This window comes from Fistularia commersonii, chromosome 11 (assembly GCF_037954325.1).
Source record: "Fistularia commersonii isolate RoL2024-O1a breed Wild chromosome 11, RoL_Fcom_v1.0, whole genome shotgun sequence".
Classification (NCBI taxonomy): domain Eukaryota; kingdom Metazoa; phylum Chordata; class Actinopteri; order Syngnathiformes; family Fistulariidae; genus Fistularia; species Fistularia commersonii.
The window spans coordinates 13,775,243-13,796,684 of record NC_141294.1 but is presented as its reverse complement, the minus strand read 5'-3'; the positions used below and the strand labels follow the sequence as shown (position 1 = coordinate 13,796,684).

Genomic DNA, 21,442 nt, shown 5'->3' with positions numbered 1-21,442 from the left:
CAACTCCACCAGCTAGCGAGTCTGACTTTAGGCATTATCGCTTTGCAATTCATTGCCTTGTGAAAGTAGGTCAGTGGGAGCACGCCGTTTTGGAGAGCTGTCCTCCTGGCTTTGTCTCAGCTCTGCGGGAACACAACATGAAAGCGAGGCTGCTTTCGGATTCGTTTTCCAAGCCGGCCGCTCTCTCGGTTCCCTCCCTGAATCCGACGGCGACGAGGGAAGAGTGACGAGCGTTTTTTAAGAGAGGACCTTCAGATTCTGAGAAAGTGTCGAATCACGGTCGGCCCGGGAGGGGGAAGGGCGGGCAGGACCTCCGGCAGCTCCTCTCAGCGCTTTGCTGTATCAGCAGCGGCAGTGATTGTCTTTGCAAGGACCTGCTGAGGCGTCACAGTGCTGACGGAGGGGGAAAGCCTATCATGATAATGAGTAAAGTGTTCATATGAAGAATTAATGTCCTTGCTTCACCTCCTTCTTTGGCGCACAGGATGGCGCCGCCTCTTCCCCGGCGACGCGCACGTCTCACTTCGTAAGCCGGTGTCGCCGAGCTTCTGCGCCAAGCTTGTTTATCTACGACGCGGCGTCGGAGCCGTCTCATCGCACGCCATAACTCTTCAGCGGTGAGGAAACCTCCACGCCGCTCGGCCGGGCCGTGGCGTCCTCGCAGATTAAATAACAGCCGGCGGGGAGGCATTTAAGTGGTTCCCTCGCATTTAGTCACAAGTAACAAAAGAAACAAGTTGGTCTGAAAAAAATTGCTGCAATTTAGTGTTCTGACCCAATTCTCAAGCCAAAATATGATAATTTTCTCCTATTTTAATTGGTTTTAATCAGCAAACTCTCTTATGGGTGCTCTGCCGTCCACTTACAAGTTAATGGCGGGGAGTTGGATTGGAGGACTGGAGGTTTAACTTGAAATCTCAAACACAAGCAAAGCTATTTAATTCGGGGCCTTTGACGTTTGACACTTTTCATTTCATTGAAATCTATTTTGGATCTCATTTAAAGTGTCGTTGCCTCAGTGACGTCCGGTGAGGCTCACGGCCTTTGTTACGATCAGATTTACAAACATGTGAACTTCACAGAGCAGCTTATTTACCAAATAAGCCGGGGAGTCGAGAGAAGAATCCCTGGAATCAGGAGCGCCCCCTACCGTGAGGCAGGAGAACAGCGTGCCTCACCTGGTGGCTCTTTGCAGCCGTTTTCTGATTGCTCAGCACAAGAAACTAGTTACACACATACGGTTGTTGGCAAAATATAGTTCATGTAGCAAAAGCATTAAACATTTTAATAGCGACATACCGAGAGACGGCAGTGGCGTGTTCGCGCAGAGCACGCCGGCAGTCGGCCGTCATTGAGGCTCGACGGACGACGGCCTCACCGCACAGCTCTTGTCAGTATTTGAATGATAAATGTGATAATCCAGCCATTATGAATCAAAAACAATCGAAAAATAGAAAAGTTCAATGAAAAATCGAACCAAATCAATCATTTTCTCTTTTTCTTCCCGAGATCGGCAGGTGAGGCACGACCTCTCCTGCCTCCCCTGAGTGCACCTCATATTGTCTGACCATGAACTTGTAAGAAGATCTTCCACCGGGCGCCTGTACCGGCGTCTGTCCACCGCATTGTATCGACTGTCCTGACAAGGAGCAGAACGGCACATAAAGATTTCATGCCTGCATCTCTAAGACCATAAACATGGACGCACTAAAAACACACCTCCAGCTCAACAAGTGTTTGACCTTCTAGCGTACCGCGCTTCGCCCTGCCGGGATCAAGACTCTCTCCTGCAATGGGGAGATTTTGAAACTTCCTTTTTGGGTCTGTTTGGCGGGCCAGATGTTTCCTGAGCACAGCGTGATCCTCGCTCCCTCCCCGGCGGCGGAAGGCGAGGGGCGGACGGAGAGGGAGGCCGTCAGTCACTCTATAAATCCAAACACTGCCATACCTGGAGTCTTACCAAGGACTCTGCTGGGCGGGCACGCCGTGCACAGCGAGTGGAACTGACCCCGCCCGCGGCGAGCGGCCGTCCCGCGGCTTATCTGGACAGCAAAGGCGGAAAGTCGGAGTCTAGAGTTCAGCCGTTCGCCTCGGAAGTGAGAATTTTAAGCGATTCCCCCGGAGGAGAGCCGACGTCCGTGAGCCGGCGATGTCGTGGGACTGCGGCCTCCGGTACATGTTCTCCGTGTCGCCGGCGCTGCAGCAGGGAAGCGTGTGCATCCTGCAGGACAGGGAGGACCTCTCCCGGCTGGAGATGGTCCAGAGGCTGGCCAAGGACGGCTGCCGCTTCCTGCAGAGCCACGGCAAGAGCCCGGAGAGGACGAGCCAGGTGAGAGCGGGGACCGTCGTATCGCCGTTCGCAACTTTTAGAGACGTAATTAATTCGCCTCGTGATGCGAGAACGTCGAGGAGCGCCGGGATGTTTGATGACCTCCTGCGAGCGGAGGTGGTTCGATACACGCCGATGAACGCTCATGAATCCTCTCTTTATGTGATTTACTTGGCAAACCGTCTCTTTTCATTGCGTTTCATCGCAAACTCAAATTCCAGCCTTCCTGTTCCGCCTGGGAGCCGGCCGCCACGGTAACCTCTTCACCGCTCGCTTCCACGGCGCATCTCTGGTTTGCATTAGCGTACCGATATCCTGTCTACTCCTGGAAGAGCTGCGCGGCGAGTCAAAGCAGGAACCCGCGGCTTGTTTGCGTTGGAGACGCGAGTCCGGGAAAGACGTTAGATTTAATTATCGGTTGTTTTTCGAGAGAAAAACCTCGCGTCGTCCTTAATAATGCGAACGGGGCGCCGATGACATAACGCTCTCGGAGCTGTCGAAGTCCCGGCCGGACAGAGACGCCGCCTCCCGCGGGACGGAAGACGCCGCGGTATCTTCGATCTGTCGGCGCCGCGCGGTGAACTTCATGTGCAAACAAACTGTACCGAGCGTGACGTTCAGCCGCGCAATGAATTACACAAGAGATGACGGAGGGGCGGGCTGACCTCATGGCGGCTCAGCTTCTCCCTTCCTGCCAGCTGTATTATCCCGCTTCGCTGTACAACAATGGCAGGAAAAATTGACGCAGGAGGCTCCGGGCGGACCGCCGCGCCAAGACATTGTGTGGCGACGGGGTGGCTTCCAGCGCTTCGGGTCGCTGACCTTTTCTGCAAACACGGGCCGGATCGGCTTATCGGCCTTGTTATTCAACAGAGTGACATTTTGCCGCCGCCGCTCCGAACGGGATTACACGCACGACACAAAAAGCCGCCCCGCCATTGTCGTCTTAGTCGAATACACGCTTTTCTTCACGCCGGCTGGAAAAAACGAAACGAGCCGGTGTGGTTTGTGTAATCCTCCCCGCCGGATAACCGGGCTCGTATGCGATACTTCACATGATCGAGTAATATTGCAAGAATATGTGAGATTATCTAGCGGTGTAGCTGGACTGCGGAGCGGTTTACAGTAATCCAATGACGCTACAATAGCCGTGCGACACGTGACCCGGAATATCTAAGCCCGGACGTCCCGCGGCTCGGAAACCGGTTAAATCCCAGCGGGTTAATGCGGGAATCTTTAATATACAGTCGGCCGTGTCACGGGGAAAGCCGGCATTATGCGACCGCCTTCAGCGGCGAGGATAGTTGCGTTTTTCGCCTCACGCGTTTGCACGTGTTTTCCTGTGAACGTCCAGAAGGCTGAAAGTGTGCGTTCCAAACACAAACACCGCTCGGTTTCGAAGGAACCGATGCTCTTCGGGTACAAATATCTGCTGTCGGACCTGGTCCAGGGGCGTAAATGACGTAAACAAGGCACGCGCCAATCCGCTTGCGAGATCCGAACCCCTCAAACAGCGCGAGGCTCTGACGGCTCTGACGGCTCTGACGGTTCGGGCCTCGGGACTCTCGCTTCAAGCGTGAGGAAAAGATGGAAGCGGAGAGGAGCTCACGTCCTCCTATTTAGACTTGCATTAAATCTGCATGTTCAGAGACGTTTGCCGCCCACTCATGCTTGCACCTGCTGCACTCCGACGTGCACTGTTCATAGCCCTGTCTGGAATCCTATTGCAATGCAAAGTAGGAATTTCAGGGAAACACCGTTCTACACTGTGGATGTGACAATAAACGCTTTGAATCTTGGATTGTGGGAATCTGGAAGCGGGAATGTCAGAGATTTAGAGATAATGACTTCGGATCAAAGGCTTCCATGAAAACAACATGGCTGATCAAATTCTCGCCGGCGGTATCTTTAGCCCTTCCCTCCCTCCTTACCTGGTCACCGTTCTGAAGGATACTCGGAACCTCGGGAGGAATTCGGATCAAATCCGTAGTGCGGCGTCTCTGGACCGACGGCTCCCGGGTCCCTCGAGGTCAGAGGTGGGCAAACGTTTTGGCTCGGTTGACTTTTAAAATTTGCCAGACGGGCCGGGTCAGCACAAGATACCGTACAAATCAAAAAGAACAAAATCGTTAACGGGACATATCGGATTGGTCCGAAGATTGTCTGAACATCGTCCGACATTCGCTTGGAAAATATAACCAGCTTGGTTTGAAGGCTCCGACGTTACGTTTGCTTGCATTTCACGCACACACCGTTTTTCCCTTGTAGCTTCACGTCCAGCCCGTTCATGTGTGCTAGTAGGTTAGCAGTGAAGGCTACATCGCAGAGCCTCGGTGTCATCAGCTCAGGAACATTCTCAAGTAGCTCCAAAAATGAAATAATCTGCTGTTTGAGCTCCTATATTCATCAATCCAATTGACATCAAGTACGAATTCTGCTCCGATCTTTGGCGGGCCGGATAAACAAGAGCGACGGGCCGGTTGTGGCCCGTGGGCCGTAGTTTGCCCGCCCGCTGGAGGCGCTTCATACCGTCGGTGTCCGAGCGGCGGCGGAATCCCAAGAGAAGATGGCGGTCCGTCGGCTGGGACGCATCTGGAAACCCCCAGAGAGACGTGGCCGCGTTGACTCCGCCACCTACGGCGTCCATGTTTGGAGGTTTCGCCGGCCGAGGTCGCCTTCACTTGCGGTAGAACCCCGTCCACCCTGGAGGTCTGGTTCCCGCGTGGACAAACCCGGCGCGTCGCTTCGGCCGCCCGCACGTCGACCGGCCTCCGGGGGTTGGTGGACCCGGCAGAGCCGGTCAATCTTCTCCGCCGGCTGTGGGTGGAGACGGAGACAAAGTGATTGTGGTTTGATGAGCGAGCTGAAAGCACAGGGCGTACCTCCTGCACGCCATCGAGACGACACCTCCGATGTCCTGGTCTCAGGAAGCTGATCGGCCCGGCCTTTCCTTTCTGGGAATTTTCTTTGGCTTTTTGTCACAGCTCGGACCTGAGGTCAGAGAACATTCGCACGCGCTTTGCGCACGTCGAAGTGTGTGTTGGCGCGATAGCGATGAGACCGAAGGCTCATTTCAAAGGATTTCATGAGCAAAGAGAAAAAAGCGAAGGCAAGCGGGCATTAATAATTCTTGTTTCAAAAAAGCAGCCGCTCTCAGGCTGTGTCGCCGCCATGATGAAGTAATGTTTACGTCGCACGACGTGTGGACATGCACACTATGGACCGCGGTGCTGCGTGACCGCTAACGAACACGCTAATGAGCGTTAATGTGACAGGAAGTCGTCCTCAACCTTGGGATTCTGGTTGTTTCTGCGTAAAAAGGCAATTAAGGCAGAAAAGCGCCGGCGCTCCGGCCCGTCCGTCCGGATCATTGCGAGCGCGGCATCGACCGGAGATGAGGGAGCTGGAAGGGGCGAGCTGACGCAAGACGCCTGGGCGTGCGGCGCACAACCATGTCCTCATTAGGACCCGCATCTGAGATCCAGATCCTCCCGGGTCGAGCGGGCGCCGCAGAGCCGGAGGCGTCCGAAATGTTACGACGGACTTCATCCGTCGGGTTGAAAATGCTCCTTAAACCTCGGGTCGGGGTCTTCGACAGCCGCACAAACGTCACTCGTTAGCCCCGACACAGGATGTCACGTGCGCGGATCTATATCGTAGATTCTGCCGTCGCAAAGGAGCGGCGCGAAGGAGCCGTACGGCCGGATTTTTGAAAAACAGATGCAATTAAGCGCCCGTCGTTCCCTTTGATGGTCTTGGTGCCGGGATCCACTCCGGGAGTTCATACGTGCATCTCCAAATCCCCCAACGCCCAAAGACGCCGCCCGAGATTTGACACGCTCATCGTAAGAATCGGTAATTAAAATATGTATGAGTCCTTTATGTTAATCCCTGAATGGGCTCCGGCGATAAAGACCGAATAATGATATATGGAAATTCTCTTTCATTTACAGTGGCGGCTTTAACGGGGCTTTATGATGGAAATCAGTGGCGATTTGTGTGAGCGGGGGGGAGAATACAGGGGGGGGGGAATCTCCTCGGTGATAATGAAATCCCCCCCCCTCCTTCCCGTCTGGTCCTGCAGAGTGACGAGGCAGTCCGGGTGCGCGTGAGGGAGCGGGGCCACGATGTGCTCGTCCTCCAGAGGATGTCGTCAGAGCGGCCGACCCTCCCCGCCTCGGCCGGGGGAGGGCGGAGCCAGGAGGCGAGGAACGGGAGGTGAGCTTCTCTCTTCTTTCTGGATCCGGCTATTCATCTCTGACAGCTCTTTCTCTCGCCGTCCCCCTTCCGTGGATCTTCTGGGACTCTCTCACACACACACACACACACACTCTCACACAAATGTCTGCTCCGGCTGGTCGGAAGTGAGCGGCATGGGGGTGTGAGGCGGCGCTCGCTCCGTCCGGGAGCTTCTGGCTCTGACAGATCTTCGGCGGTGGGCTCGGGGCTGTGGCGGCTGCGGGTGGATGGACGGACGGGTAAAGGGGGCATGCAGCAGTAACCACGGTAACGTTGCCGGCGCGAGGGCACGGGAACGCTCGGAGGGATGGGATCTCGGAAGCTGGACGACGGGCTGCCGCACGCCGCCCTGGTGGAGCAGGAGGAGGACGAGGACGAGGAGGAGGACGAGGACGTCTCCGAGGAGGGCGGCGGCGACGGCGCCTGCCGGGCGGAGCGGCCGACCGTGCCCACCTTCGACGTCCCTTACTTTCGCTACATCGACGACGAGGGGACGGAGGGAGAAGAGGAGTGGAGCAGCAGCCGCTCGCTGTCTTCCATGGAGGAGGATTCCCCCACTGACTCCGCTCTGTCCGACAGGTACGTGGTGGTGTCGGGCACGCCGGAGAAGATCCTGGAGCACCTGCTGAACCACCTGACGCTGGAGGACGAGCGAGGCACGACGGGGAACGGCAGGGAGTCAGGTGGGCGCGTCGCTTCCCTCCCGTTCTTCTGTTGACAAAAGCCGGGATTTTGGCAAATGTGTCGCGCTCGGAGAGAAACGCTGCGATGCGCCTTCTCGTATTTCACTCCGACCTGGAGGAGGACGGAGGGCGATTCCCGACCGCCAAAGTCCGACAGGGATAAAGGCGTCCCGGTTTCCTCGGCGCGCCGGCAAATCAAGGCACGTCTCCTGGCCTCGGGCGAGCAGAGACGACTCTGTTGCCAAGGCAGAGGAGAGTCTCTGGACACAAACTCTGCGAGTGGCGATGGTTGGCGGGCAGGGGGAGGAAAGAAGAGGCGGGGAGGGAGTGTGTTTCACTGGAAATTAGAACCCGGCTGGGATGGAGACGCTCGATCCCCGAGACCAGCTGAGAATGACATCCATCCATCCATCCGTCAGATGGATGGATGGATGTCATTCTCTCCAGAAAACTCACACCGCATAAACATTTTAGTCCAAATTAATAATTTATGCAAGACGTCTCGTTCTACTTTAAGCAACACGACTCACGGTTTCGGTGCGGCTGCGGCTCAATCGGGCCGTCGGCGGTTCGATTCCCGCCCCCCGCAACCGTCCGGTCGGCGTCTCGTACGGCGTCTCCGGGGCTTGGATCGTGTAAATGGATGAACGTGATCCTATGAAAGCGCTTTTAAACCGCACGCCGTCCGTGGGAAACCGCTTCCCCTGGTTCCGCTCGTGTTCGGCTCCCGTCGCCCCGTGAAACCCGGCGGGTGGCGAATCGCTCCCTCTTAGCTCACCTGCACCCGGAGCTCCGAAGGCCGTTCTCCCGGGCCACGTTAAAAACGCCGACGTCTCCAAGGTGGAACGGCCGCAGACCTGTGGAGTAGAAGACGTGTGTTCTGAAGAGCAGCGACTTTTAATACTCCGATTTCTGCTTCACACTTGGAAGTTCAGCTCCCTTTAGGAAGAGCGAGGCGCAGCGTTCTGTTTCATTCGGCGCAGACGGAAGGAGCTGCTGAGGAGAACGCATCTGCAAGAAGCTGCAGGACGGACGGTCGCCATGGACTAATGTGTGTTTATGGTTCCTGAGCGTCATAAAGGCAGTTTAATGGCGTCACCACCCCCTCGCGTCGACACGGCGCAGCATTAACAATGCAAAGGAGCTTTCCGTCTTTTCTGCAAGAGTTGGCAGTTTTACGGAAGCCCCACAGGGGGATCCGAGCGTCGCGGCAGCCTCAGCTGGAGGTGTCCCCTGGACCACGTCCTCCCCGAGCTGGCTGGCCGAGCTCGGCTATTGATCCGCGCTCGCAGATTCCCATCGAGACGCTCCAAAAAACAACATTTGACGTTCCGGCTCGGCCGCGGGAGAAACCGCCGGAGCGTCGTTCGACTCTAAGAAAAGAGTATCGGTGGGGAAATAAAAGCGGCGGGAGGCCCGTTGGACAAGGGACACATTTTAAAAACGGGGACGATCAATATCTCTGGGCGCCTGTGGAAATGCACAGGGGCTCGGCAGGGTGATGGATTCAAACTAGATGGACACAACCGATCAATGAATCCGTCCTGGTTTCTTTTTTTCGACAAAAAAAGGAAATTAAATCAGCGACGGCCTGGTTGCTGGTGAGAAGGGTTGTGCGGTGCGGCGCTACACAGATACACAGCGGTTATCTAATATGCATAACATCCCCGTTGATTTGCGCGAAGAGGTTCTGGTCTGCCAAAGTACGCGCCGCCCGCTAAGTGGTTTGAACACAGCTATCCGCTCTGTTGCCGCAGTCCAAGGATTAAATATTTACGTCGCGTTTCCCTTAAGTTCCCCCCTAAAAAATATACAAATAGGAGTGAGAGGTCGGTGGTGGAGGTGCAGGAGGAGGGAGGAGGGAGGAGGGAGGAAGCCACAGTGAATGCTGCAGTGTGACATTGCATTAAGGGGAGTATTCTTTCTGAAAGCTGCGCCGTACACGACTGCAAACATCCCATATGCTGGGAGGGAAGCGGCCACAGCTGCTCCCGGCGTGGATTAACATAATGGTGTCAGAGAGTCCCGAGAGCGGGAACGATCACAAAAGCCCTTAAAAGCCAGTGTGAAATGAAAGGGGGGGGACCCACAAGTCGGCACGCTTAAGATCCGCCGAGGAGAGTTCGCGCCTAATGAGATTTGGAAAGGGATTCTCTCTTTGAGGCCGCGCTTACATTTGAATTGTATTTTTGCAAGAGATGGTTTCTTCTGGTTTCAAAGCTCCGGCAGAGAGAAGAGCCGGGTTAAACTTTAATGGGAAGCCAGATAACTGTCAAAAAATATTCACGTATCCTCAGTTATTAATGCGCGTCTATTGCGTTGTAGATGATGTTTGCAGACGACACCGTGATCTGCGGCGAGAGCTGGAGGAGAATCTAGAAAGGTGGATGTGCGATCTGGAAAGGAGAGGGATGAAGGTCAGGCGCAGCGAGACGGGTTAGTGTGTGGACAGCAGGAACCCCGGTGGAACGAGGAAGGAGGTGGAGGATGTTCAGCGGCGAGGGTTCGGAGGGGCGACGGAGCTGGAGGCGGCAGAGGTGAAGAAGTGTGGGTTCCTCCAGGAAGGAGTCCAGAGGGACGGCGCAGGCCAGGCGGTGCGGAGATAAAGTCAGACCGAGATGGTCCGGACATGGACAGAGGAGGGATGGAGAGGATCTGGTAGAAGGACACTGAGGGCGGAGAAGGTCTAGAGGAAGACCAGAGAGGAGCTTTATGGATGGAGGCAAAGAGGACAGGAGGTTGGTTGACGTGAGGAGAAGGTTAGATGGAGGCAGATGATCGGTTGTGGCGCCTCCTCAGGGGAGCGTCCCAAAGCAAGAGAAGAAGACCTCATTAGTCAGGAGAAGGCCTGCAGTGATGTGGAGAAAAGCTGTTACGCCACTCCAAGACCAACGGGTGTGGAGAAAACCAGTCTTCGATCACTCACGTCAGCAGCGTACAACAATCCAGAAGAACATCAGTGGTCTTCAGTCTTTTCCGCTCACAACGGAATGCATTTTTCAATTATTTTCTTTTTGTGCACCTTGACCCCTGACTCATTACTCCTTGGTGCCGCCTGTCGACGGAGATGTTTAACTGCATCTTTAACAAGCTTCTTCTGTGAACCATTTTCATCATGTTTTGGACAATTTAACGCTTACTTATTCAGGTGCTACAGGAGCAGAGGGAGACAAAGCAAAGGCGTCTCCACCTGACATTTCATCTTCAACATGACTTTGGGTGGATATGGACCGCTAACACCACAGGCTACTCTCTATGCTAAGCTAATGAGAAGGTTGCTAGAAACCCCTCCAATGTTATTATGTCAGAAGCATCTTTTGGATCGTTTCATTGATGTGTATCTTGATTTTTGGGTCCTGACGGGGAGAATTTCAAAGGTCACTGATGGGATCGAGTGAGGTCGCACGCCGCCACCGCCGACGGAAGCCCCGCGGGTCGCCGAGTGTCTCGGAAACCCCGCGGAACCGAGAACAAGTAGGATGGATTTCCCTGGGCGTCAGAGAGCAGGACTCCCACCGGGCTCCGCGATTAAAGCCTTGAATTAGGCGTTCGGCGTTGAGGCGTAGAAATGTTTGGCATCTGCCGATCCGGGCGCTGGAGTTTGGCCTCCGACTTTAATCCATTTACAGAAGCACTTAACCGTGGGTCACCTCGGGAGGAGGAGATCGGATTGTTTTTCCCTTTATCGGATCGCGTTTCTTGGAGTGGGATCTGGACCGCGACGCAAACCCAGACCTCATCAGGAGTCAGAGACATTATTGGCTTATCGTCCGGCGTTCATCCGAGCGACGCGGCGCGGTCGGCTCGGAGAAAGATGGGCCTCATCCCGCTCGGTTTGCTGGGTTTATCTTCGGCGTGGAAGTGCGGGAAAGCCGGGTGTGGAGGTCGCCGGCGCCGGAGTGCATTTTCCCCAGGAAATGTAATGTTGCGTCATGTGTCTTTCCTTGCAGAGACTCTCCTGGATGACTTTCTGCTCACCTACCCGGTGTTCATGACAACCGGCGAATTATGTCAAGCTCTGCTGGGACAATATCCTTCAACACGCAGGTTCTGCCCTCCCTCGCGAAGGCCGCGGTGACCGGAAGCTTTCACCACCGAGGAGTTTGTGTATTTGTGATTGATACGCCGGGACCTTAACTGAGTGCCACCTATTGCAGCAAGCGGGGCAGAGGGAAAGAGGACAGGAAGGAGGCTCTGGAGAGGAAACAGAAAGTCCTGCAGCTGGCGTCGCAGTGGGTGACTCTCTGCAGAGACTTCCTGAGAGAGGACGAACACGTCAAACTCTTCATGAAGGTGGGGAGCGGCCGTGACGGAGGACGGCGGTAAAGCGGGCGCGGCGCCGACAAATAACGCTTGACATTTCCTTCCAGACTTTGTACCGCTACATGCTGGACGACCTTTTTGAACTCCCGGCGTTGGAGAAGGACGTGAGGGTCCTGGAGAAGCTCTATCAGCTGCATCGCAGACAGTGAGTATCCAGACGAGGGAAAAGGCATTTTAACAAACAACTGTGACTCGCCGCTCCGACAGGCTGCTTTGAAAGCGGCTCCCTGATCTTTCTCGACAAAAGATAGAGCCTCTTCTCTGTTTTCGGCCTTTTACAGCCTCATAAATGGATCCTTTCAGTGGCCGATGAGTAAACGCAGTGTTCTGGGGCGCTTCGCGTGGAAATATGACAGTCACCGAGTCGCTCATCCACAAAACTCCGGGAATTAATAATGTGTTGTCAAAAAATGTGACATTTACATTTGTCGTGAAAAGAAGAACCGGCGCCCTTTTCCGACGCCGCCGTCTATTCACAGGACACAGAAACATCACAAAATCCTGCCGGCGTGCAGGAACGTCGCCGCAGAGCCGCGTCTTTATGGTAATAAGGTGGGAGATCCTGTTCCTCCGGGCAACACGGGGCCTCCATCACTCCATCATCTGCGGCCACGACTAAATAACACCTTCGGAAACACGTGCTGTCATACCCGGGTCAAGTCCGAGTCCAAAACCAATTCAGCCCGGCCAGGGGACTTCTGATTATTATTATTATTATTATTATTATTATTATTATTATTGAATAAGCACTAATCATTGGCCCAGTGCAGCACATGACCTGCACCCTCGGACGCTGCAGGATCATTTCAAATCCCACTAGAATCACTGCTTGCTGTCCAAACACAGCAGATACTGCACTTGCAAACCCTGCTATAAAGAGGAGCATCTTGTGTTGTCATCACAAGTCTGGAAACTCATATTGAACCAGGATTTCTCTGTCAGTGTGTGTGTGTGTGTGTGTGGTGGCGGGGGTGTTCATTACGTTTGTATTTTTAGCAAGTTCTCAGCTCCGAGGGCCATCTATGGATGATCTGCAGTTCCAGTTGCAGCCGTGCAGCCGACAGGAGGGGGATCTGTCTCGTAAAGTCTGCTTTCCCCGCAGCCGCTGAGCGCAGGACCTTTACCTTTTGGTCCCCGGAAGACGTAAAACTGCTGCTCTGTGTGTCTTTTTAAGAAAAACATGAAGCGATACATTTCCGCGCAGGTTAGCGTCCACACCTCCCCCGCCGCCAATCGCAGCCTCCCCGGGGACGTCCCGACCCGCTGCTCGCTAGAAAGCGGCGCCGCTCATCGCAGCCTTCATCTGGCCCACCATATTCATGTTTTCAGCGGGGGGTCGACAGAACCCGCTCATTTACAGCGGCGTGTCACTCAGCGACACGCTCTACTATTTATGAGCTCTTCACACTCAGGCTCGCTGGAGGGGAGGACAAGGTTGACTGCTTTGAGACAATCCTCCACGGAGGCTAAAGGGGGACCTTTTTTTCCCCCGAGAAACAAGAGTTACGGCGCTCGGACCCTTAGCGTCCGTCTACAGAAGAAAGCTGAAGTCGTGTTTCTCGACAGCTTGCCGTCAGAAACCAATCACGCTCTTGCACTCCGGTAATGATTCGGTGGTGCGGCTCTCGGGAGCCGGGTTTTCATTAGCGCCGGCCCGCCGACAGCAGATCCCTCAGGACGGGCTTTGTGCCGACGTGCCAATCGTGATGCAGGGGCCCCCGAAAGCCGCGGGACGATAATGAACTCGGGGCTCCCCGTCACACGCCCGCCGCTTCGAACCGCCGAGGATGGGCCGATTGAATGGACGGATCTGATCGGAGGGTCCAAAATCTACAAAGCGCCCCGAGTCGCCTCGACAGTCCCTTTAAATAACGGACCGAAACCGACGTGGACGTTCGCTTCTCGGATAGAAAACAGCTCTCCCCACCCGTGACGGACTACTTATTTCTGTGTTGTGTTCTTTTTGCAGGTCGGTGGATGAATACTCCCCTCAGAGAAAGGTAAGTGCCCTCTTGAACCATGCCAACAACATACCGTCTCTGTGATGAAGCCTTTTGTCCCGCCGTTTCCTGCCGACGCCATTGTTATGTAGGTCACTGCCGATGTTCTCAGGCCGTATGAATGTGTGTCACCATCCGCGCGTTTCCTCTTCTTCCAGGGCAAAGCGCTTTTCCACCAATTGAGTGTGAAGGAGAGCGGGCTGCAGCCCAGGGCGCCGCACAGGGATGCCAAGGAGGGTGAGTCGTGAAACGCCATCGGTTCGGGACTTTCCTCCGTCGTGCGTCGTTCCTACGGCGGCCGAGGCGACGCGATCGGCCGACGGGAGTCTCGGCAAAGAAGGTACGACGGCCCGGTTTGGAGACGGACGTCCTCAGGTCGCTGTCCAGGAACAGTCGGGGCTCCTGAGGGTGAAAAGTGTCCAGAAAACAGAGGAAGACGCAAATAAAATCGTGGAATAAAGCTATAGTTTAGATCGGTGACCTTGGAAAGTGTCCCGCCGCCCTGGAGAGCGTCCTCCTCGGTCTGCCTCCACCACGCCGTCTCCCAAAGAAACAAATGCCGTCAGCCGTCCGGTCGGACATCTGGTCGTCCCCGGACGAGCCTTCGTGTCTCAGAGTTACCATGGCGATGTAGAAAATCAAGTCGCTCCTTCAACCGTTCGCCCGAGGCAGACGCTCAAAAGCAATCCTTACAGTATTCGGTAAAGTCCCGTTAAACCACCTGCGCCCCGGTAACCGGAACTCACTAGCCGGGGTCAGAACCGGTCGCCGGGGTTCGGACTCGTCCCCGGGCTCCGCTCCTCACGCTCGTAAAGTTTGTAAAGTGTTGAAAGAAGACAAAGGTACCGGTCGAGCAGAACGGCTGTGTCCTGACTGCTTTGACCCGTCCTGTTAAACTCCGATACCGTGCACGTATTGCAGCGCTGTGTCACGTGTACCTGACCATGGACTCCTACCTGAGCCTGAGGGCCCGTCCGGGCCTCTGCGCCCAGGAGCTTCTGCAGGCCGTGGCCGAGAGGATGGACGTCCCCCAGGGGGAGCTGATGCTGGTGGCCGTCACGTACCCTGGAGGTACCGCGAGAAAAGGAGAACTCGCGCCGACAAAGACATGATGTCACATAAAGTTTGCGTGAACGACGCGCTGTTCTCCGTCCCCGCAGGTCGGCTCCTCCTGCAGCCTCAGGACAGAGTCCTGTCTCACTCCCTGCGGCCGGTGGGAAGGCTGCACGCCTGCAGGAAGGACCCGGGTGAAGTCCTGGTAGGAGCATCTCCGCCGAGCGTCTCTTGGGTACATTTCACCGCGGTGACGGCGTCGCCTCCTCCCCAGAACCCTCTGACGGCCGTCTCGGAGCTGCAGCTGAGGACGGCGCGCATGCTCAGCCTGAACACGTGGGACGTGGCCGTGGCGCTCAGCAACTTCGACTGGACCATCTTCCACTCCGTCCACGAGGTCGGTCCCGCGATCTTTACGGAAACCGCCGACGAGATGCCGTTTCTTCTCCTCTGAGCACCGCTTTGTGTCTGCGCACGGTTCCCGCACAGCAAGAGCTGGTTTACTTCATCTTCAACCGCCACGCCGGCAGCGGCCGCACCGCCGCGCTGGAGCTGCTGCTGCAGCGCTGCAACGAAATCCAGCTGTGGGTGATGACGGAGGTGCTGCTGTGTCCTGCCCTCTGCAAGAGGGTGCAGCTCATCAAGAAGTTCATCAAGATCGCAGCCCAGTCAGTGGCTTTACTTCTCTTTCGATATTTAGGGATGTTAATGACGGACAGGGTGGGCTGTGTCTGGTTCCGAGAGAAAATTCCTCCGGGTTGCGTTCGGCGGCAGGAAGGAGAGGGTCAGCAACCCGGGGAAGACGCTGATCGTAAACCACGTTTCGTTGGATCGCCTGCTTAGACCCGCTTGTTTGGCGTATACTGCACTCTAAGTCAGGAACTCCAGCTTTAGATGACAGTTAGTTCCATGTCGAGCCTCCGGCCTCCACGCCGGCCTCTCGGCCTGAACTTTCGGGCCCTGTCGGTCAACGGCGCCCTCCGGTGGCGAAGCGATAAACTGCGGCGAACCCCACCGGTGAATCTGTTTTTGTCTGCTGCAGCTGTAAAGCACAGAGGAACCTCCACGGCTTCTTCGCCATCATCATGGGCCTGAACACGGCGGCTGTCGGCCGCCTCAGCCAGACCTGGGAGGTGAGGATCCTCTTTCCACCGGAGCTGACATGGAGCTGAGCAGCTTCTGCAAAACACCAATTTTCTTTTTCTTTGCCCGGCAGAAAGTCCCTGGGAAATTCAAAAAGCTGTTTGCGGAGCTGGAGACGATGACAGTGAGTGTGAACGGCCTCGGCCTGGACTTCAAACTATGTGTGTGTGTGTGTGTGTGTGTAGGAGCTTCTCACACACAAACCTGTTTTCAGTTGGTATCAAAGAGAATCCAGCAGATGGTTTTCCATTCCCAGCTAACAGGTTGTGAGATGCTCATTTGCCAGCGATGTCGTCAACTCAGTCTGAACACGAGCCGGCGTGCACGGGCAACCACGCTCGCTCCCGGGAGAACGGCGCTCACCGCTTCTAAAATTGTCTTCACAGGATCCTTCGCTGAACCACAAGGCCTACAGGGACTCCTTCAAGAAGATGAAAGCACCAAAGATCCCCTTTCTTCCTCTGCTGCTGAAAGGTGCGCTCTTCTTCTCGCTCCTCTTTTCGCTCTTCTTTTCGTTCCTCTCCTCACTCCTCTCCTCGCTCCTCTTCTCGTTCCTCTTCTCGTTCCACTTCTCGCTCCTCTTCTCGCTCCTCTCCTCGTTCCACTTCTCGCTCCTCTTTTCGTTCCTCTCCTCGCTCCTCTTCTCGCTCCTCTCCTCGCTCCTCTTCTCGCTAACGCAACACAGAACGAGCTACAGACGTTAACATCGCCGCGATCTGCTTTCAGACATCACGTTCATCCACGAAGGCAACAAGACGTTTCACGGCAACCTGGTGAACTTCGAAAAGCTGGTAAGCGTCTGTCGGGCCAGAAGATTGCGGCGCGAAACCACGAGGTCGGGCTGACGGCTTGTTTGGTCTCGTTTTGCCAGCACATGATCGCCGACGCGGTCCGGCTCATCAGGCAGTGTCAGAAGGACCACATGGGTGAGTGGACGGAGCAGAAGGACGGGCCACGTTTGGCGGAAGCTTCATAATGCGGTCGCGTGTGAGACGCCGAGGTTGGAGCTGCAACCTCAGGAGAGAGGAGAGATTTATGGACGGAGGGAGGAGGAGGAGGATGCGGAGGACGGGGTCGGACGGAGAGAGATGATTGGCTGCTGCGACCCCGAGGGGAGAAGATATGAGAGCAGTAACCAAGATGTGAATTTCCTCTTCTGTCTGAACTTAAGGTCATTCCTGGATCACTTTTACAGTTCCTGTAAGAGGCGGACGTGTTGCCGTGGCGATATGACAGAGCGGGACGTAAATGTGATTTACGGCAGCTGCGAACGACAGGGAGATGCTTTCCGTGCTCGCCGAAGGTCCAGATTGTATTGCTGCCTTCATGAGTTCATGAAAACGCAAAAAGATTTCATGAAATCTCATTGCCAAGTTGAATTTTGAACCTGAGGGAAAGATAAACAAAACGGATTCTGTCCAAGCGTAAGAGATGTTTTGCACGAGTCGGTGTTTTTCACACGGCCGACTGTCGGTCCTAAGCAGCCGAGAGAAACACGCAAACGCACACCGGCGGACAGATGATGGTCGGAATTTCCAAATCTACCCTTCTCCTTTTAGGTAACGGCATCGCCCAGAAGAGCGGCTCGGAGGCGCGAGCTTACATCGATTACCTTCACATCATCGACAATCAGCAGACTCTGTTCGAGCTGTCGCACAGGCTGGAGCCTCGGGCCTAGACCTCCTCCGCCTCCTGGATCTGCAAAGGCACAATCTGTCGCGGCTCCTTCTTCTTCACTCAGGACTCTGGTGACCCTGGACGACCACAGGGGGGCGCTACCCCGCCGGGAAAAGATTTAAGAAAAACAAAGCGTCCCTGTTTGTTAAATTCATAAATATTCAGCGTCAGTGGCCGAGGCGGCGCCGGCACATCTGATCCCACCTGCGCGGCGCTGGAGGCCTGCTGGTGGAGCGAGCCTGCAGCGCCCCCCTGTGGAGAAGGATCAGCCTGCAACACACACACACACACACACACACACACACACACAGGAGGGGCAGCTGCATGTGGTAGTGTTGAGTGTGAAAGTGAATTCTCAGTGTGTTCCTGTATTAGCATTTTATGAGCCTCTGAACCGCAGGAATCACTTTAGACAGTCGTTTGCAGATTAACCACAGACTCACACATTTCTGTGCGGAAGGGATTTGTTTGGACCGACGCCTGTTTAAAGATCTCAAACACAACACGAGCTCGGCTCTGCTCGGCTCTGACCGCGTGCCGCTTCATAAATCCTTATTTAACTTTGAAGCCATACATGCGGCGTGATGGACAAGGGTGGAAACGCTGAAGGAGAGTCATGGAATTGTACATCACAAAACTGCATTGTGTGTGTATGTATGTGTGTGTGTGTGTTTGTGCATTCAGCGTGAGTCATGTATATAAGTGCCTAAAACCAAAATGGCCATTCAAATGAATGTTGTGGACGATCTATTCTCCGCCTGCAGGCTCTGCATCCAGCATCTCCTGACAGAGACACAGTTCTCTGGGATCTCCATACATCTCAGTAGATAAAGAGCCAGAGTTGATCTGGTTTCACATGAACCGTTTCTGTGAAGGGAGGGGAACATAAGAGCAATATCAAAAATCACACGAGCACCTTCTGCTGGGAAACACCACGAGAGCAGAGAAGCCCCACGGTGAGGTAGCGTCCACGGGATCGTGCATTATATCCTTATTTGTATATTTTGGAATTTAAACTTATGGATGTACATGGACACGCACTGTGCTTCAGCGTCCTCCTTTTTTTTATTAAATCACATCCTTGTACAGTTTGTGGTATTTATATTGTACATAGAACTGGGTGCGAGATTAAGACGATGGGTATTTATTTATTTTAGGAGTATTTATTTGCTGTTGCTTTCATGGTTTTTGTACTCGCTGTCACGGCCGGTCTGCTTGAAGCGGCGAACCGTGGACGGACCGCCGGACTCACCTGCGCATGTAATAAAATGTTTTTTTTTTGAGAAAAAAAATGAGAAACGTTATTAAGAATATGGCTAGTGTGTGCAAAGCGGACAAAACAGTCAAGAGAAGAGTGACGCTCACCAGATATGAGATTTATAGCACGACGCAACCAAACTACTGTCACCAAACTTTAGCCACCACAAAACAGCGAGGTAACACTTCATCTACATGTTAGGGACAACGTTCATGGAGTGAGAAAAGCAAGTTAAACCCGACCATGCTACTTCATTAGTTCGTTTCTATATTAAACTCATTTGCATGCACTCCGTGAAGATATTTGGCACAGAAGTACCAGCGCTGCACCACAAGTACCGTGACGTGATAGATATGTATATATAGATATATAAAATGATATCTATGTACTACCTGGAGGGTATTTTGTTTGCCGCCCAAACGCAAAGGACAGGTGTGCGTCTGTGGAAGCAGCAGCTATTCCGGGAGCAGACGCCAGAACCCGGCTCCCCCGCGTTTTATGTAAATATCTTCGCAGATGAAACTCGGCTCTTCAAACCCGTAAGAATGTTCAGCTGCTAAAAATAGCCGAGAACAGCGCGGATCGCAATTATGAGCCCGCCGTCGGAGACGGAGGAGGTTTTCGCGGTTAGACATGGGAAGTGTCATTCAAATGCACAATGTTTTCGAGCTAAAACCGCTGTTTTTCTTGAATAATTGTGTAACTCGGAGGTGTGAGCCAGATGCCCTCGCAGCCGTGAACCAGGTGTCCCGCTTGGCCTGCAGCACCACTATCTGTGACAAGACCCCCGCCGCGTGGGGACGCTTACCCTGCCATTTCCTCTAAAACCCCGCCGGCACGTTATCATTTCCCCGTCAGCGAATGACTGGCCAGCTGCCGCCGAGCGCTAATGAGGGGAAGAGGGCTGGTGGAGACCAGCCACAGGAAGAGCGGCTTCTTCATTTCAGCGCCGAACGCAGGCTCTGTCCTACATCTTTCCTGCATCTGCTGCCGCTCGGAAGGAAAGGAAAAACAAAAAAAAAAAAAAAAAAAAGTCACGGGGGTCGGAGAGAATTTAAACCCCGAGACAAAGAGCGAAGAGATTTGTTCATCACAGAGATTTGTTCATCGGTGTCACTCGTTTCCTGATGGAGGGGCCTTTATCTTCATTCCCACGACGACGGTCAACCTCGGCTCTCTCGCAGTATTTTACAATCTCCCGCTTCCCGCCGTGACGACGAGCCCCTTCTTCTTCTTTCTCTTCTTAAACTCCGACCCGCACGTCTCGGCGTTCGCGTAGCGCTAAAGAGCTCCGACGTTCGGCGGGTCTATTCAGATTCGTGCGGAGGTGAACATAAAGGATGTGTTGCCGTCCCGTGGAAAGCTATCAGTGTCTCTGAATAGGTTTCCTCCGGCGGGCCAGGCCGAATGAATTACACCGGTCTGTTAGTATTCTGCCGCCGCCGTACCAAAGGTCAATGTCAAATGCACCTCATTTAAAAGTCAATAGCGGCCGTGCACATCATCTCCTGGGAATTCAGGCTGGGAACCTCCAGACGGCATTGTGTATCATCCGGTGAGCGGGGGGGCAGCCGGGGAGCTTCTTTAATCTCGACCTACCAATAAAATATGCTCCCGATCCAGAATTACACGCTCTAAAATGGAGACGTAAGCTCGGGGGAGACCAGCCGCCGCGCCGGACGCACCAACAACAGGTTTGGCGCTGACTAAACCTGCATCTCCGCTGATTTTTCCAATCGTAACACGTAGCGGACCACAAACGGCAGACATCTATCTATTTGTACTTGTGATTCGGCAGCGTCGGAGTCCCGCCGAGCGTCCGTCACACCGACAGCAGCAGGGCCACTCCGGCGAGGACCCACTTAGCGGGCGGCTGTTTGGTCCTGAGGTGGAAGGTCCAGACGTACGTGGAGCCGCGGCGCTTGGTGCGATACACCGGACACCCGTAGGTGTTCTTCAGCTCCTGCTCCTCCGAAGGCGCGGCCCGGACGTACAGCACCGGCACGGGCGGCGTCAGATCCCTCGGGACGGCCTCGCAGACGACCCCGGACTGGGTGTCCCAGCGGGCTCCTGGGAGACGGGGGGGTAAAGGAGTCGTAACCGACCGTTTACTCCGCGGACCTCGGCGTCGGCTGACCCTGACCTTCCATGAACAGTCCGTGGACGTAGGCTCCCTCGCGCGGCGGATGCCCCAAGTCGTCTTTGGTCTTCTTCGTCACGTCCACCGTTAGCGTCATCCTGTCCAGCGGCCACTGGTTCTTCCGGGCGACGCTCTGCAGCACGGCTGCGGGAGATCGGAGGGTATGCAGTCCTGCGCCGCGAACGTTTGCTGAATTGTCACGGGGGGCGGCGAGTTTACCCGTGAGGAAAGACTGCGGGTTGAAGAGCCCCGGCAGCCAAACCACGGCGGGCAGAACAAAGTCCTGCGTCCAGCTGTCCAACTCGTGGGAGCTGCTCCTCACGTCACTGAACCTGGAAAACACCTTGTTCTCTCTCAGGATTCAATAGCTCAGGATAATCCCCACATTGGAGTCAAAAGAGAACACACCCCCAAAAAACACATTGTGTGTGTGTGTGTGTGTGTGTGTGTGTGTGCGCAGTTACCATCCTGCTAGTGATTTAGAGGAGGGGTAGGCCAGTCTGGCCCAGGTCTCTGGAACAGAGTCCGCACACAGAGCCGACTGCAGGGCCTCCATGCTGGAGGAGATGGTCAGCTCACCCTGCGGACACACAAGCC

General features: G+C 54.8%; 3 protein-coding genes across 4 annotated transcripts in view; 1 reads left to right on the top strand and 2 right to left on the bottom strand.

Annotated features, from left to right (window-relative positions):
• Positions 1-4,889, bottom strand: part of fhod3b (formin homology 2 domain containing 3b) — a 134,030-nt gene extending 129,141 nt beyond the window's left edge. The window contains exon 1 of the mRNA XM_086155083.1: positions 4,859-4,889. The gene's annotated coding sequence lies outside the window, so the exon portion shown is untranslated. The remainder of the gene's footprint in view (positions 1-4,858) is intronic.
• On the top strand, positions 1,968-18,535 carry LOC147229575 (rap guanine nucleotide exchange factor 5-like). 2 transcript variants are annotated; one of them, XM_086155095.1, is made up of 18 exons: positions 1,968-2,329; positions 6,414-6,547; positions 7,148-7,251; positions 11,202-11,280; positions 11,400-11,544; positions 11,622-11,719; positions 13,544-13,574; positions 13,733-13,811; positions 14,496-14,645; positions 14,735-14,832; positions 14,902-15,024; positions 15,117-15,295; positions 15,670-15,760; positions 15,844-15,894; positions 16,157-16,244; positions 16,497-16,561; positions 16,642-16,696; positions 17,330-18,535. In XM_086155095.1, the coding sequence occupies exons 1-18, from the start codon at positions 2,150-2,152 to the stop codon at positions 17,446-17,448; spliced, it is 1,869 nt and encodes a 622-aa protein (XP_086011221.1). In that variant the 5' UTR covers positions 1,968-2,149; the 3' UTR covers positions 17,449-18,535. The 2 variants fall into 2 exon arrangements, with proteins under 2 accessions (XP_086011221.1, XP_086011222.1); XM_086155096.1 differs by lacking the exon at positions 14,496-14,645.
• A 1,196-nt stretch (positions 18,536-19,731) lies between these two features.
• The window catches only part of LOC147229574 (dynein axonemal heavy chain 11), a 38,225-nt gene continuing 36,514 nt past the window's right edge, over positions 19,732-21,442 (bottom strand). Inside the window, exons 75-78 of the mRNA XM_086155082.1 lie at positions 21,310-21,425; positions 21,065-21,177; positions 20,849-20,989; positions 19,732-20,775 (exon numbers count right to left, since the gene is read on the bottom strand). Coding sequence (XP_086011208.1) covers positions 20,528-20,775; positions 20,849-20,989; positions 21,065-21,177; positions 21,310-21,425 — 618 coding nt within the window. The 3' untranslated portion in view covers positions 19,732-20,527. The remainder of the gene's footprint in view (positions 20,776-20,848; positions 20,990-21,064; positions 21,178-21,309; positions 21,426-21,442) is intronic.

Bases quoted from the DNA above. Each gene is read 5' to 3' on its own strand.
- LOC147229575 (XM_086155095.1), top strand. From the start codon at position 2,150: ATGTCGTGGGACTGCGGCCTCCGGTACATGTTCTCCGTGTCGCCGGCG. The intron at 6,548-7,147 runs GTGAGCTTCTCT...TCTGTCCGACAG, and splicing joins CAGGAGGCGAGGAACGGGAG to GTACGTGGTGGTGTCGGGCA. The intron at 15,761-15,843 runs GTGAGGATCCTC...TTTGCCCGGCAG, and splicing joins GCCTCAGCCAGACCTGGGAG to AAAGTCCCTGGGAAATTCAA.